The sequence below is a fragment of the Eschrichtius robustus genome, chromosome 19 (assembly GCF_028021215.1).
Source record: "Eschrichtius robustus isolate mEscRob2 chromosome 19, mEscRob2.pri, whole genome shotgun sequence".
NCBI classification, from domain to species: Eukaryota; Metazoa; Chordata; class Mammalia; order Artiodactyla; family Eschrichtiidae; genus Eschrichtius; species Eschrichtius robustus.
The window spans coordinates 62,937,758-62,953,973 of NC_090842.1; the positions used below are offsets into that span (position 1 = coordinate 62,937,758).

At 53.9% G+C, this 16,216-nt stretch overlaps 2 protein-coding genes across 6 annotated transcripts; both read left to right on the forward strand.

Moving 5' to 3' along the window:
• The first annotated feature begins 763 nt into the window (after positions 1-763).
• FCGRT (Fc gamma receptor and transporter) lies at positions 764-7,459 on the forward strand. Of its 3 annotated transcripts, none has more exons than XM_068527499.1 (7): positions 764-868; positions 1,289-1,375; positions 1,716-1,967; positions 2,196-2,471; positions 5,631-5,900; positions 6,551-6,667; positions 6,973-7,459. In XM_068527499.1, exons 2-7 carry the CDS (start codon positions 1,303-1,305, stop codon positions 7,050-7,052), a joined length of 1,068 nt encoding a protein of 355 aa, XP_068383600.1. In that variant the 5' UTR covers positions 764-868; positions 1,289-1,302; the 3' UTR covers positions 7,053-7,459. The 3 variants fall into 3 exon arrangements, with proteins under 3 accessions (XP_068383600.1, XP_068383599.1, XP_068383598.1); XM_068527498.1 differs by having other exon boundaries at positions 838-896; XM_068527497.1 differs by having other exon boundaries at positions 844-926.
• Positions 7,460-7,880: 421 nt separating this feature from the next.
• RCN3 (reticulocalbin 3) lies at positions 7,881-15,647 on the forward strand. 3 transcript variants are annotated; one of them, XM_068528392.1, is made up of 7 exons: positions 7,881-7,986; positions 8,400-8,647; positions 10,527-10,729; positions 12,063-12,235; positions 12,958-13,018; positions 14,600-14,799; positions 15,102-15,647. In XM_068528392.1, the coding sequence occupies exons 2-7, from the start codon at positions 8,406-8,408 to the stop codon at positions 15,207-15,209; spliced, it is 987 nt and encodes a 328-aa protein (XP_068384493.1). In that variant the 5' UTR covers positions 7,881-7,986; positions 8,400-8,405; the 3' UTR covers positions 15,210-15,647. The 3 variants fall into 3 exon arrangements, with proteins under 3 accessions (XP_068384493.1, XP_068384492.1, XP_068384491.1); XM_068528391.1 differs by lacking the exon at positions 7,881-7,986 and adding an exon at positions 8,010-8,178 and having other exon boundaries at positions 14,618-14,799; XM_068528390.1 differs by lacking the exon at positions 7,881-7,986 and adding an exon at positions 8,013-8,178.
• The last annotated feature ends 569 nt before the right edge of the window (positions 15,648-16,216 follow it).

Consider the following 16,216-nt stretch of genomic DNA (forward strand, 5'->3'; position numbering starts at 1 on the left):
CTAAATGAAAGAAGCCAGACACAAAATGCCACAATATTATAGGATTCCATTAATCTGAAACGTCCAGAATAGGCAAAATCCATAGAGAGAGAAAGTAAATTCGTGGTTGCCAGGGGCTGAGGGGAGCAGGGGCCCCTCAACGTCTCTGGGGTCCCCTTTGGGGTGATGAAAAAGTTCTGGAACTAGATAGTGGTGATGGTTGCACAACATTGTGAATGCACTAAATGTAACCAATAGTAACTCCTTTGTTTTGTGCACTTTACCACAGTAAAACAAATGAATGGGAGCATTATAGCAGGAGTGTGGGCTGCCGGTGGGTGGTTGGAGGGTGCCCCGAAGCTTGACACAGTATACTGGGTGTGTGCGTTATTAAGGTCATATCAGAAGATACTAAAGAACTGCAGGCGCACTTTAAGGGGCCCTTGGGGGAGGGTTTGGAAGGAGGAAGTGTGGAAGTATCTGGAGGACTTTTATCACAGCAGGAGCTAGTGACGGGCGTTGGGGGTGGTGGGGACAGACAACGACGTAAGAAGGGGACGCACACAGACCTCCCAGTTTGGGACTCCGATAATGTTGATTCCCAACTTTGTCATGAATTTGCTGGGTGGCTGACACCCTCAAGATAAGAAAATAAGGGAGCAACAGAGAGGAAAAAAAAAAAAAAAAGACAAAAGTTTCTAGAGAGAGGCAGAGACCAACACTCAGACAGGGCTGGGCCCAGGGCCCGGGGTGTGCCCTGCAGCTGGGGGGCGGGGTTGGATATTCCTGGAGTCGAGGAGCCGTCTCCGGACAGGATGTGAGAGAGGAACTGGGGTCTCTAGTCACGGGAGCCAGCTGGGGCCGCAGGAGGGAAGGGATCGTGGCTGCCGTGAGCAGAGCTGGGGCCAAGACCGAGGGTGGAGAGGGCCGGGCGCCCGGACTCCAGGGTCTCAGGGAGGAGGGAGCCGGGGATCTGGACTTTGGGGTTTGAGGGAGGAGGGGCGCGGAGGGTGGGGGGGGGCCGGGACCCGCGGGTCTGAGGGAGGAGGAGGAGGAGGCGGGGCCGAACTCCGAGCAAGGAATCTCAGCCTATTCAGGCTCTGTAACTAATTAACCAGCTCGGAGCCAAGTAAGGGGTGAAAGTTCATCGAGGAGGAGGGCCTTGTTGTCATCCTCCGGGATCGAACCCCTCCACCCGCAGTCGCAGGCGCGCGGGGTGGCCGAGGGGAGCCGAGCGGGAGCTGGGGCAGGGAGGGAGGGCGGGGCGGGGTGGGGGTCCGGAGGAGTCACGCGCCCCCTCCCGCCCCAGGTCTCCCATTCAGGATGCGGGTCCGCCGGCCTCAGCCCTGGGGGCTCGGTCTGCTGCTCGTCCTCCTGCCTGGGACGTTGAGTGCAGGTGAGGGGGCTCCGGGGGGCGCCGGGGCTGCCGCGGACGAGGGAGGTGCCGCCCGCCGGGAAAAGAGCAAAGGAAGCGAAATCCGAGGTCCCACTCGAGCCGGGCACTTCCTTCTTTGCCTCATTTCACTTCGTTTCTCACGATCTCCTCCCTCTGGCGGTGTGTCTGGGAAACACCTGTCCCCTTCTTACGGGGTCTCTGTCCCTCTCTCTGGGTCTGGCCCCCCTCTCAGGTTCCGGCCCCTCTATCTGCGGTGGGGTCTTTTCTCTCTCGGGGTGTCTGTCCTGCTCCCATCTAGGTACCCCGGCCCATCTGCTCTCTTCACCTGTGTCTCCGGCAGAGAGCCATCGCTCCCTCCTGTACCACTTCACCGCCGTGTCCGCCCCTGCCTCGGGGACTCCTGCCTTCTGGGTATCGGGCTGGCTGGGTCCACAGCAGTACCTGAGCTACAATAACCTGCGGGCTGAGGCTGAGCCCTACGGCGCTTGGGTCTGGGAAAGCCAGGTGTCCTGGTATTGGGAGAAAGAGACCACAGATCTGAGGAACAAGGAGAAGCTCTTCCTCGAAGCTCTCCAAGTTTTAGGGGAAGGAGGTGAGACTGGAACTCCTGAGTCTGAGGATGGATGGTGCTGGGGCCTGGATCCTGGGTTTGAGGGAGGAGGGGCTGGGGCCTGGATCCTGGGTTTGAGGGAGGAGGGGCTGGGGCCTGGATCCCGGGTTTGAGGGAGGAGGGGCTGGGGGCCTGGATCCTGGGTCTGAGGGAGGAGGGGACCAAGGCCCCTGCTCCTGGGCCCTGCTCATCTGTGTTTGGGCATCCCAGGTCCCTACACCCTGCAGGGCCTGTTGGGCTGCGAGTTGGGCCCTGACAATGTCTCGGTGCCTGTGGCCAAGTTTGCCCTGAATGGCGAGGAGTTCATGATATTTGACCCCAAGATGGGCACCTGGGATGGGGACTGGCCTGAGTCCCAGACCATCGGTATCAAGTGGACGCAGCAGCCCGAGGCAGTCAACAAGGAGAAGACCTTCCTGCTCTACTCCTGCCCCCACCGGCTGCTGGGGCATCTGGAGAGGGGCCGAGGCAACCTGGAGTGGAAGGGTGAGCGACCCCGCTGGGAGTCCTGACGCCCACGGACCCCTTCCTCCCCACAGCCCTGCCCCGCCCCGAGGCCTCATCCTCTTCCCCAGCCTCTCCTCCCCAGCCTCCAGGCTTCCAATCTACCCCGCTTTCCTGCAGTCATGTTCCAGAGGGTCTTTGTCCATCCCAAGCTGCCCCTGCCCCTCTCCTGCACGCGGCCCTCCTGTGGCTCCTAGAGCCCTCGGGACACAGCTCAGGCCCCTCAGCCCGGCCTTGAGACCCCACGTGGCATGGCCTCTGTCTCTCTCCTCAGCCTCACATTTCTCCATCTGCTCCACTCAGCCAGACGGAATCACCCAGAGCCCCTTAAGCTCACACCAGGCCTCCCAGTTCTTCACCTTTGCCAGTTGCACTGGTGTCAGATGCCACCGGTGTCAGGTTCCACTCTGGCCCATGAGGCTTTCACTTGCCTCTTTTGGACGCTCACAAGAGCTTGTGTGACCTCTGTTCCACATAGCATATGTCACTCTGAGCTATAATTACACACACGGCTGGGGAATTTAAGGGCTGCAGTTAGAGCTCTTTTGTCCTCAGCCTCCCCCACAGTGCAATTCCTACTTCCATCTCGGCCCTCAATATAGACAGTCCTCCATCTAGCAGTCAGAAGAATGTTTTAAAAACATAAATGAACTCCCATCACACCAGTGCTTAAAACTGTCCCGTAGATCCCCACTAGTCTTAGACTAAAATCCAGACTCTGCTCCAAGGCCTGCAAGCTCCTCATGGTCTGGCTGCCTTCCACCACTGTAATTTCACAATGCCCCCAACGACAGTGGCCTTCTCCCTTTCCTCCAATATGTCAGGTTCTTTCCTTCCTCAGGGCCTTTGCACCTGCTGTTCCCTCTGCTTTTGATTCTCTTCCTTGGGATCCAACCATGACTGGGTCCTTCTCATGCTTGAGGTTTGACCTTGGATGTCAGCTCTTCAGCAGGGCCCTCCCTGACCACCCTGGCTGAGGCGTGCCATCCCACCCCCATTATTATCTCTCATGCCACTGTTTTGTCCATTCATTCATTATAGCATATTTCTTTTTTTGTTTTGTTTTGTTTTTTATTGAGGTGTGACTTACTTACCTAAAGTACATGGCTCAGTTAATTTTTTAACTTTTTTTAAAAAAAATTATTTATTTATTTGGCTGTGCTGGGTCTTAGTTGTGGCACGTGGGATCTTTAGTTGCGGCATGCGGGACCTAGTTCCCTGACCAGGGATCAAACCCGGGCCCCCTGCATTGGGAGCATGGAGTCTTAACCACTGGACCACCAGGGAAGTCCCCTCAATTAATTAATTTTTTTTTTTTTTGGCCGTGCCTGTGGGATCCTATTTCCCCAACCAGGTATCGAACCCGTGCTGGACGGCAAAGGAAGTCCCTCTCTTCTTTTCTTTCTTTTTTTTTTTTTGTTTAGTCTCTCTTCTAGTCCACTGATCTATTGGACTGAAATTCAGCCAGTACCTCACTCTCTTGATTAATGTAGCTTTATAAAAAGTTTTGATATCTAGTAATTAAGTTCTTCAGTTTTATTGCCTTGGTTATTCTGTGTCATTTGCATCTCTATATACATTTCTGCTTGTCAATTTCTGCCAAAAATTCTGTTGGGATTTCGATAGTGATTGAATTGTATCTATAGATTAGTTTGGGGAGAATTGACATCTTAACAATATTAAGTTTTCGAATCCATGAATACAGTATATCCCTGTACTTGTTTAGATATCCTTTAATTTCTCTCAGTAATATTTTGTAGTTTTCAGTGTAGAGGTCTTAACACCCCTTTGGTTAGATTTTTTTTCCCTAAGTATTAGACATTTTTTGATGCTTCTGTAAATGGTAATTCTAAAAATTTCATTTTCTTATAGTTTGTAGTTAGTTTACAGAAATACTATTGATTTATAGAAATACTATTGAGTTTTATATATTTTCCTTGTATTCAGAAACTTTGCTGAATTCACTTACTGCTATTAATTTTTCCTAGATTCTTTCGGATCATGTCATGCTTGACATGTTTTACTTATTTTCTTTTCTAGTTTTAGTAACTTTTATTTCTTTTTCTTATCTTAGGATCCCCAGTACAATGTTGAATAGAGTGGTGATAATGAACATCTTGTAGTCTCAAACTCATAGGGAAAGCATTCAGCGTTTTACTATTAGGTATTATGTTAGTTATAGATTTTTTTGTTGATGCCCTTTGACGAATTAAGAAAGTTTCCTCCAACTCCTACTTTGCTAAGAGTTTTTTTTCTTTCAATTTTTTTGTTTAAAAAAATTTATTTATTTATTTGTTTTTATTTTTGGCTGTGTTGGGTCTTCGTTGCTGTGCGCGGGCTTTCTCTAGTTGCGGTGAGCTGGGGCTACTCTTCGTTGTGGTGCGTGGGCTTCTCATTGCGGTGGCTTCTCTTGTTGCAGAGCACGGGCTCTAGGTGCGCGGGCTTCAGTAGTTGCAACACGCGGGCTCAGTAGTTGAGGCACACTGTCCCAAGAGCGGGCAGGCTCAGTAGTTGTGGCTCGCGGGCTCTAGAATGCAGGCTCAGTAGTTGTGGCACATGGGCTTAGTTGCTCCGTGGCATGCGGGATCTTCCCGGACCAGGGATCAAACCCATGTCTCCTGCATTGGCAGGTGGATTCTTAACCACTGCGCCACCAGGGAAGTCCCTCTCTTACTATCTTTTGAATGACTGTTGGGTCTGTCTTATTTTCCCTCATCACACTTTCATAAACCGTTTCCCTTTTATTTACATGTACACAAATATTCGTCTCTCTCCCCTCATTAGAACACAAGCTCCATGAGTACAGGGACTTTTGTCTGTCTTGTTCACTGCTGTATCCCCAGTGCCTAGAAGAGTGCCTGGCACATCACACGGTAGAGGCACAGTATGTGTCATGGTAGGAAGGACTGGGTGAGAGATGGATACCCTCGTGGCAGACAGGTTGGGTCTCTGTACCCCTGGGAAGGCCCTTCCCCCTTTACCATTATATTCTCTAGGCTCAGGAAGTCACAGGGCACGTGGTGGGGCCTGCTGGGTAGAGTGGAAGGAATGGAGTCCTCTCTATGTCCCTCTCCAACCCTGGGCCTGGCCTTGGGGGTTCATGGGCCTGGGGCTTAGGCCTGTCCGCCTCTTTGTCTGCAGAGCCACCCTCCATGCGCCTGAAGGCCCGACCGGGCAGCCCTGGCTTTTCTGTGCTCACCTGCAGTGCCTTCTCCTTCTACCCACCCGAGCTGCAGCTGCGATTCGTACGGAATGGGATGGCAGCTGGCTCTGGTGAGGGTGACATTGGCCCCAACGGTGATGGCTCCTTCCACGCCTGGTCATCGCTAACAGTCAAGAGTGGCGACGAGCACCACTACTGCTGCGTGGTGCAGCACGCAGGGCTGGCCCAGCCCCTCACTGTGGAGCTGGGTGAGGTCCCGCTGGGGAAAGATGCGCTGCCTACTTCTGGTTGCCTTTTCTCCCTCTACTGCAGCAATCCTTCCTGAGTCTGACCACCTTCCACTGCTGCCCGTTCTCCTTGAATCTGACTGCTTTCTGCCCCACCACTGCCACTTCTTCCAAAGCCTGACAGCCTTTTGTCCTGTGTTGCTTGCCTCCCCAAGTCTGAGTGCCTTTCATCCTGCTGCTGCTGGCCTCATTGAGTCGGGCCACCTGTTAACCACTATGGAAAGTCCTCCCTAAGTCTGACCACCTTCCGTCCTGCTGCTGCTAGTCTTCATGGAGTCTGACCATTCGTTGCCTGCTGCTGCCAGCCCTCTATGGGTCTGATGTTCCGCTGCTCTGTGCCCACCCCTCCTCTCCAATCTGGAACACCACCCACCCTGCTGCTACAGGTCTCTTGACCAGAGTGACTGAGACCCCTCTTGCTATGGCTGGTTCTTACATACAACCTGGGGGCTTTCTAGACCTAGAGCACCATGTGAGTGGCCTTTCCACTCCCCCAAGACTTGGTGCTGGAATCTCTGAGCTTGGGAGGGACTGAGAACCCCCAGTCCCCCGTCCTGACTCAGATGTGCTGGAGGGTCCATTAAATATATCACAACATTCTCTGGCTGCAGAATCACCAGCCAAGTCCTCGGTGCCAGTGGTTGGAATCGTCATCGGCTTCTTACTGCTCATGACAGTGGCTGCAGGAGGAGCTCTTCTGTGGAGGAGGATGAGGAAGGGGCTGCCAGGTGTGGGACAGGAAGAGGGAAGTGCCTCAGAGAGAGGGACAGAGATGCCAAAAAAGAGGGAGACACATTCCTGGGGGGACAGAGGTCTAGACAGAGAGGGACAGAGACCCAGAGAGTGGTGGGGACAGAAAACTGGAGGGGTGAAACAGAGACTCAGAGCGTATAGAAACCCACAGGGTAGGACAGAGACTGAGAAAGACACACACACACACACACACACACACACACACACACACACACGTGGGGGAGGGGAAGTCAGAGACCCAGAGGATTTCAAAGATTCTCCCCCTTCCCTCTTTCCTCAGCCCCTTGGATCTCTTTCCGTGGGGACGACGTAGGGGCCCTCCTACCCACTCCTGGCCTGTCCAAGGAAGCTGAATCTTAGGATATAAATGCATTCCCAGCGACTGCCGATCGTCCCCCATCCTGGCTGCTACCAGCTAATGTAGTCAGGTCCTTTTCATGCTGTGAGACCTCCTGGAATCCTCGTATTTCTGAGCCTCCAGAAGGAGCCCGATGTCCTCCCTCTGGATTTCTCTTCCTGTGGCCTGCCTCAGTTTCCCCTCCTGATATATATGGCTCCCTTCCACCTCCACATATAACATGGGTTTGGGCCCGAATCATTGTGTTCTCATCGTTTCAACTTTTTAGGGAATTGTGGGGGGAATAAATGGTGTAAGCCTTGGACTTCAAATCTCTCCTGAGGCTAACTTGTTGCCATGGTGGAATCTACCAATTTTATATACCAAGTCATATATTTTTAATTAATAAATTTCACAAATATTTACTGGATATTTGTGCCCGGCATTTTGAGGAATTCTTGGCTGGAGTCTGACCTGACTCCTTGGTGGAGCGGAAGAGTTAGTCCCTCCTTGAGGGAAAGGAAAGCCTCCTCAGGCTTCTTGGTTCCCTTCCTTCCTAAAACTTGCGGACAAAGGGAAAGAGATAAAAATACACCTCCCGTGAGGCTTTGGAGCTAGAACAACTGCAGGTGGTCGGGCACGGCGCCCCGACGCCTGCCGGGAGTTGTAGTTCCCCCGGCCGTGTCACTCCGGTGTTGCCCACCCCGCCTGCCCTGGGAAGGGACGGGCCGAACCTCAAGGTGCTGCGCTTTCCTTTGTGGACGTGGCGAGGGGCGCCCTTGGCCCGCCGAGCTCTCATCGGCCCCGCCCCATGAGGCCCTCAAGAGCGCTCATTGGTAGGAGGGCGGGGCCTCTGCGCTGCGGGAGGCGGGGCCTGGCTGGAGAGCAGCCAAATTAGGCATCTTTTTGGAGAACTCAGAGTGGAATTTAGAGAGCGAAGTGAAGCTGCTTGACCGGGTAAAGGGAGGCGGGGGTAGCTGCCCTGCCCAGCGAGGACGGTTCGGGTCCACTTGGGTGGAGGATTGGGGACCAAGCTGAAAGCGATGCCCGGGGGCCTGCATGATTTCTTTCTGGCCACGACCCCGCCCTGAACTATGCTTGGGAATTGCGCCACGTCTCCCGCTTGAATCCTCCCCACTTGCGGCTCTGGTACGCCTCTGGGACTTCCTCAGAGGATTCGGTCCCCACAGCTGGCTTAACCTCAGAGAACCCCGCCTCCCTTCTCCCCTTCCTGTCCCTTCTTGAGCCCCAAACTTTGCAGCCAGCTACCAACCCTCTGTCCTGTCCTAGGCTCCCCCATCCCCATCCTCCTGTCCCGTCTCTGTCCTGTTCTCTGTGACCCCTGACTCCTAGCCTCCACCACTCCTCAGGGACTGATGATGTGGCGACCGTCACTTCTGCTGCTGCTGTTGCTGCTCAGGCGCGGAGCCCAGGGAAAGCCATCCCCTGACGCCGGCCCTCATGGCGAGGGGAGGGTGCACCACGCGGCCCCCCTGAGCGAGGCCCTTCATGATGACGCTCACGGGAACTTCCAATATGATCATGAGGCTTTTCTGGGACGAGAAGTGGCCAAGGAATTCGACCAACTCACCCCAGAGGAAAGCCAAGCCCGTCTGGGGTAGGAGAGAGATGGAGGGGGAGGAGGATTCAGGGTTGTAATTTTAAAGAGGGAGGTCAGGGGAGGCCTCGGTGAGAGGGTAATATATGAGACACGTGGGTGTATGGGGAAATAGCATTCCAGGCAGAGAGAACTGTAAGTGCAAAGGCCCTGAAGCAGGATCGGGCCTGATGTGCCTGATGTGTCTGAAGAACAGTGAGACCTATGTGACTGGAACCCAGTGAGCGGAGGGAGAGAGTAGAAGGTAGTGGCAGAGAGAACAAAGGGGTCAGGTTGTGCAGGGCCTTTGGGGCCACAGTGAAGTTTTAAGCTTTTCTCTGAGTGAGAGAAGGGCTATGGGATGGCTCTGAGCAGAGGGAGGACGTGAGCTGACTTTTAGGCTTTAACAGAATCCCTCTGGTTGCCATGCTGGGAACAGACTATAGGAAGCAAGAAGCAGGGAGCCCAGTGAGGAAGTGACTGCAGTCTTCCAGGTGGGAGAAAAGAGACTAGGGTCACCAGATTCAGGGTGGAGATAGCGGTGGTGGCCAGGTCTGCTGGCTGGGATATTGTGCATGGATGGGGTTGGGTGTAGGAAGGATGGGGGAGGAAAGGCAGTGATAGACTTACACATTTGACATAGCACTTACTACAATGCCTGGCGCTGTTCAAAGTGCTTTACGAGACTTAAGTCGTTTAATCCCCACACGCTGTGAGGTATGTTCTGTTATTTATCCCCATTTTACAGAGGGGGAAACTAAGGCACAGACAGGGTAAGCGACTTGCCCACGGTCACACAGCCAACAAGAAGAGGTGGCAGGATTTGAACCTAAATGTCTGGCTCTAGAGCCCAAACTCTTAACCACAGCTGGAACCTCAGGGTAGCCGGACCCCTACTAAACAGAGCAGAGACAGCCTAGCGCGGGAGGAAGGGATCAGCGACCTGGGCAGGGCCATCTCAAATTCAATTCTAGGGACTGGTTTGCGGGGGCTTCGGGACGGTGACAGGAAGAAGGGCTCCATGTGGGCTCTGTTAGCGGTTGGGCGAGAACACAGACCAATGACGGGGCATTGCCAGGGGAGAGGGATGGGACCTGGGAGCCGAGAGGCGTGGCCCGAGAGAAGGGGCATGAGGTGGGGGCCTAAAAGGGCTTGACATGTGACATGGAGGTGTACAGGATCAGGCTGGAGCAGGGGGAGGAGTGGGTGGAGGCCGAGCCTGCAGTGTTGGGGCTGATGGTCACAGGGCAAAGCCTGATAACGTCTGGGAAAAACTAGAGGAAAGGGGCGAGTCGCAGCATACCTCGGGGCTGCAGGGATACGGGCCTGAAATTGACGCTCGCAGCCAGGGAGGGGGCCGAGCAGGGGCCGGGGCTAGAGGGGCTAGAGGTTCTGAAGACTGGCAGAGCCAGGGGAAGGGGGCGGGGCCTGAGACGGCCAGAGGTCCGGAGAGTATGTAGCCGTGGCAATCGGAGTTCAGAGTGAGTCTTGGGACAGGGAATCTGCGGGCGAGGGGCACGGTGTGACTCCCTGCCCCCTGCCCCCCTCCCCAGCTCGTTCAAGCTAGAGGTGGAGCACGTGCAGGCCAGAGTGGAGAGTGGGACCCTGGATTGTCATAGGTCCTATCCCCAGGCGGGCGTGTCGTGGACCGCAGCGCCAGCCACAGGCCCGCCGCGTCTCGGAAAGGGCGTTATCGCCTCTGAGAGCGGACCCTGGATTGAGGGGGCAGAGCCCTGAGGAGGGCGTGGTACCGGGATTGACAGGCGCCTCCCCCCAATTTGCTGGCGACTCAGTGACATTTTCAGCCCTATGTGGGGTTGTGTCTCGAGTTCCTGGAAGAAGGCGGGACTCGGGGGTGGGCGGGGCCCGAGACTGACGTGTGCCCCGCCCTGGCTCGCAGGCGCATCGTGGACCGCATGGACCGCGCCGGGGACGGGGACGGCTGGGTGTCGCTGGCCGAGCTCCGCGCGTGGATCGCACACACGCAGCAGCGGCACATACGGGACTCAGTGAGCGCGGCCTGGAACACGTACGACACAGACCGTGACGGGCGTGTGGGTTGGGAGGAGCTGCGCAACGCCACCTACGGCCACTACGAGCCGGGTACGCGACCCGACCCCTGCTCCCCACACACACCATGACCCGGACCTTTTTTGACACCTTCATCCTGAGAACTTTAAGCCCGTTAACCAGATCCCTGACCTTTGACCTCCGACCCTTGACCAGGGTCTACCCACTTCTAGAACCCCATCACCCTGAAACCCCCAACCCCTTATCTCTGGTTTCTCATTCTGACATCCACTGAGGAACTTCAGATCCTTGACCGGGGACATCTACCTCCCAAGCCCTATCGGCCTGACCTTTGATCTCTGACCTCTCATCCTGAGAACCCCAAGCCATTTATTCTTCCTCTGCTTCTGGATTCCCTCCCCTCCATCCCCATGCCCCAGTCCTCGGCCCCCCACGGCTCTTCTCCACTCCCTCCTGGACCCTCAACCCAGCCTCCCCCTCCATCCTGTCCCTCACATACACCCAGAGGGATCTTTCCACACTCAGAGCTGACCTTGACCTTCCCCTGCTCACAGCCCCCCATGGCTCCCCAGGGTCCCCAGGAGAGAGTCTTAGCGCCTCAGCCCAGTCTCACCCAACCGTCCACCATCATTTTTCTACATTTTCTGCCCCAGCTAAGTGGATCTTCTGCAGTTTCCCTGAACTCACCGTGCTCTTCAAACCTCTACACTCTGCACGTACTGTTCCCTTTGTTGAAAATGTCCTTCCCCTCCTCTGTGTCCAGCAAGCTGAGTCAGTATACTGCACCAGAGCATGACTTCGGGGCCCAATGGGCCAGTATCAACTCAAAGTCCATCCTTCCTGGCTGCATGACCTTGGGCAAGTTATTTCCTCTCTCTGACAGTCAGTTTTCTCCTTCATAAAGTAAGAATAAATGAAAAAACTGGGAATTCCCTGGCGGTCCAGTGGTTAGGGCTTTGTGCTTTCACTGCCAACTGTGTGGGTTCAATTCCTGGTCGGGGAACTAAGATCCCACAAGCCGCTTGGTGCGGCCAAAAAAACCCCAACAACAACTACTACAAAATAACTCATTTTGCTTGCTTTTTGTGAGAATTAATTGCAATTTTGTAGATAAAGAGCTTAGCACATAATAAGCTCTCACTACAAGGTAGCTACTATTAATTATTATTAATTCGGTGGAGGTCTCCCTGCCCTGACTCCCCAGAGTTAGATCCCTTTGTCTTTTTTTTTTCTTTTTTTAAAAATTTTTGCCACACCCTGCTTCATGTGGAACCTCAGTTCCTGGACCAGGGATTGAACCCGAGTCCCCTGCATTGGAAGGTGGAGCCTTAACCACTGGACCACCAGGGAAGTCCCACACCCCTTTGTCTTAAAGCACATCCCACCAAGATCCCTTCTTCTCCAGGTGAAGAATTTCACGACGTGGAGGATGCAGAGACCTACAAGAAGATGCTGACTCGGGACGAGCGGCGTTTCCGGGTGGCTGACCAGGATGGGGACTCAATGGCCACTCGGGAAGAGCTGACGGCCTTTTTGCATCCTGAGGAGTTCCCTCATATGCGGGACATCGTGATTGCTGTGAGTGGGGGCCTGAGGAACGCTGCTTCCCACCTCCCTCCCAGGACCCAGGCTTCTGATGCCAGGACTAGCCTCCCAGCACTTACCTTCGGGGCTCCAGTGCCCACCCTCCAACCCCCCAGTATCTAATCTCTCCTGATCTGGCCTCCCCCTTTCTGTGCTCACATTTGGGGTCCAGGCACCCAGCCTGCCTTCAGAAAACCACATCCCCCAGCAGTGCCTTAGATAGCCCCCATCCTGGCTGAACCCCAGGAAAATCCCAACCCCAGACATGGAGTGTCCACTCTGAGGCCATTCCTGCTGTCCCCCCATCTTCTATTACTTTATATATATATATATATATATTTTTTTTTTTTTTTTTTTTGCCAACTCTGTCTCTATTTTAGAGTGGCAGGATTTTTTTTCTCTTCTCTCTTTTTTTTTCCATTTGACTTTAATTTCTAGAGCCATTTTAGGTTCACAGCAAAATTGAGTGGAAAGTCTAGAGATTTCTCCTGTACCCCCTGCCCATGCCAGGTGTAGTTAACTTCTTCCACCCGGTGGGGTTTCAGTACCTATAAGACAGCTCAAAGGACATGGCTCAGAATATTATCTATAGCCCTTGAAGAGGAACTAAAGGGTCCTTGACTATGCTTAATGACTAAACTAATAATATTTTGTCCTGTTTGACTGTTTTCCTTTGTTTCTGCATTTTCTCAGCCCTGATGCCTCTTTCTCCCCAGGAAACCCTGGAGGATCTGGACAAGAACAAAGACGGCTATGTGCAAGTGGACGAGTACATCGGTGAGTGGGACCTGATTCCCTCCCCAAGGAGGCCTGTCCTCTCCCGAGCATGGGTGCCAGCTGATATATATCAGCCATTAGAGCGAAGGCTCTCTCAAGTGGGGCAGGGTTGCTGCCTGGGTCCATCCATCCACCCAACATTTACTGAGTATCCACTTTGGGCCAGGCCTAAGGAACATTTACTGAGCACATATATTTGCTGGGCCCAGCAAATCTTTATCAAACACCTATTGTATACCAGGCTCAGGAAACATTTATTGAGTCCCTTCTGTTTGCCAGACCGCAAAAGCATTTATCAAACACCTACTGTGTGCCGGGCCAGGAAACATTTATCAAGCACCTACTGCACGTTGGTGGTCGAGGACAGAGCAGAGAATATCACAGAGCAGGTCCATTCCTGGGAGAGTGTGGAGTTTCTACAAAATCAGGGCTCAGGGGCTGTGTTTGGTTGGGATAGGATGTCAGGGAAATTGTCTTGAGCCTGCATTTACACAGCAAATGCTGCATCTCCTGTTATTCAGGATGTCGGGGAGCCCCCGAGACACCCCCAATTCCCCATTGGTCCTGCCTCTGTCCCTGTCCTCAGGGGTACAGAGAATTTGGTTGAAGGGAAGGCTATTAAACGTGGAAGTCTTTAAAGTTTGAAAACATTGCTTTATAGAATGCTTTTATGGAACAAACCCATAGGCAAGACATTTTAATTTAAGCATCATTTATTTTTTTCTGTCTTTGAGGAAGATAGAAGTCTCTCTCTCCCTTTTTGGTCAGAAAGAACTCCAGGGACTTCCCTGGCAGTCCAGTGGTTAGGACTCGGCGCTTTCACTGCCATGGCCACAGGTTCAGTTCCTGGTCAGGGAACTAAGATCTCGCAAGACGCACGGCATGGCAAAAAAAAAAAAAAAAAAAAAAGATGTAAGACCATTTAAAAAAAAAAAAGGAAGCCTGAAGGCTAAGTGGGTAATTGTGTACCTGGCATCTATTCCATCTTTGAGGACATCCCTCCCTCTGACAGCTCCCTGGCCTGGCCCTGGAGTAGAGGAAGGCATTCTGTCCTAATTATGGTGGCTTTGTGTCTGGTATAAAAAGACTTGTCAGGTTGTAATGTCTTCCAAATGTATCTGTGGGTCCTTGGGGTGAAGAGCTTTTCAAACATTTACAAATGATTGCAACAAATGAGAGGCTCCTGGAATCTCTAGGGATGTTCTGGGTGTGGTGAGCTGATCAAAGTGTAGCTTTAGAGGATCTCCTATAAAAACCTTCACTCATTGCTCCTTCATATGGGTGCCTACTATGTGCCAGGCACTGCACCACACAGGGCACACTCTGTTTCATGCGTGTATCAATCAAGTGGATGGATGATTCAATCAATCAACTGACCAATCAATGAAGTCAATTTCACGTGCAGCATAATGATCACCTGCAAGTCGGGTTTGTTATCAATTCCATTTAACAGAAGAGGAAACTGAGGTGAAGGAAAGTGAAGTGGGTGGTCCGAGGTTCCGGGGTCCAGGAGTGTCAGAGCCAGGCTGGGAGGCCCCGGGAACTGCCCCTGATGTCGCCCCCTCTCACCCCCAACCCCAGCGGATCTGTACTCGGCAGAGGCCGGGGAGGAGGAGCCAGCCTGGGTGCGGACGGAGCGGGAACAGTTCCGGGACTTCCGAGATCTGAACAAGGACGGGCAGCTGGATGGGAGTGAGGTGGGCTACTGGGTGCTGCCCCCTGCCCAGGACCAGCCGCTGGTGGAGGCCAACCACTTGCTGCACGAGAGTGACACGGACCAGGTGCATGGGCGCAGGGGGCGACGCTGGCCCGGGGGCGGAAATGACCAAAACGTGCGCCTGGGGCTCTGGGGTCCCTATTTGGCTGGAGAAAGAAAGAGGGACAGAGAGATCGAGGTGGGGAGGGAGAAAAGCAGGAACAGAGACCCAGGGAGAGGGGGACAGGGACCCAGGGAGAGGGGGACCCAGAGAGAGGGGAACAGAGACCATGGGAGCCATACTTGGCTCCAGGGAGGAGTCTCCCAGGCAGGGCCCCTGTGGCGTCCCACTGACCTCTGACCCCCCCCCCCCCCCCCCCGCCTCAGGACGGGCGTCTGAGCAAGGCTGAGATCCTGGGCAACTGGAACATGTTCGTGGGCAGCCAGGCCACCAACTACGGCGAGGACCTGACGCGTCACCATGATGAGCTCTGAGCCCCAGTGTGCCCACTGCAGCCTTGTCGCCCCACGGGCTGACCCGCAGAGGGGCCCCCGTGGCCAGGGCCCCCTGTCCAGCCCTGCAGGATGCGGACACAGCCTCCGGTGTCCCCCTGCTCCTGGGCTCTCACAGACCCACCAGGTCAACTTCTCTCCCTGAGACATCACAGCCCCTCCCAGATCCCCCCAGGGGCTCACAGACCCAAAGTGAGGGACCACCCACTTCTCACTGGCAGAGTCTCCCCGCCCAGACCAAGGCCCCCTACGCCAAGCTCAGCCTCTAAGAGCCTCCACTAACCCCCAGATCCGAATCTGAGCCTCACACCACAGAGACGAGAAACACTCCCCCAGGTGCCCCGAACTCGCCCCCAGCACTTGCCCAAAGGATGCCTCCTCTCTGCCAGGGAAGCAATAAAATCTAGTGCTGGGGCCCCATCTGTGTGTCTCTCTGAGGGGGTAACAGGGGCCTTGGGGGCTGTGGCTGGGAGAGGAACATGCTGGGAGTTGGGGGGCTGTGGGCTGAAGGAGGGGACAAGGCATTTGAAGAGGGAGCTCTGGGGGTTGGGCAGGGTTTGAGGTCGTCCCTGGAAACAAAAAATAAAACTAGAGGGCAGAAGACCTAAATAGACATTTCTCCAAAGAAGACATCCAGCGGCCAACAGGCACATGAAAAGATGCTCAGCGTCACTAATTATTGGAGAAATGCAAATCAAAACCACAATGAGGTACCACCTCACACTACCAGTCAGAATGGCCATCATTAAAAAGTCCACAAATAATAAATGCTGGAGAGGGTGTGGAGGAGAGAGGGGAGCCTTCCTACACAGTTGGTGGGAACGTAAATTGGTGCAACCACTATGGAAAACAGTATGGAGTTTCCTCAAGAAACTAAAAATAGAACTACCATATGATCCAGCAATCCCACTCCTGGGCATATAACAGGAGAAAACTAATTCGAAAAGATACATGCACCCCAATGTTCATTACAGCACTATTTACAATAG

Coding starts and splice junctions, on each gene's coding strand:
- FCGRT (XM_068527499.1), top strand. CDS start 1,303: ATGCGGGTCCGCCGGCCTCAGCCCTGGGGGCTCGGTCTGCTGCTCGTC. Junction 1,376..1,715: donor GCCTGGGACGTTGAGTGCAG/GTGAGGGGGCTC, acceptor TGTCTCCGGCAG/AGAGCCATCGCTCCCTCCTG. Junction 1,968..2,195: donor CCAAGTTTTAGGGGAAGGAG/GTGAGACTGGAA, acceptor TGGGCATCCCAG/GTCCCTACACCCTGCAGGGC.
- RCN3 (XM_068528390.1), top strand. CDS start 8,089: ATGATTTCTTTCTGGCCACGACCCCGCCCTGAACTATGCTTGGGAATT. Junction 8,179..8,399: donor CCTCCCCACTTGCGGCTCTG/GTACGCCTCTGG, acceptor ACCACTCCTCAG/GGACTGATGATGTGGCGACC. Junction 10,730..12,062: donor CTACGGCCACTACGAGCCGG/GTACGCGACCCG, acceptor CTTCTTCTCCAG/GTGAAGAATTTCACGACGTG.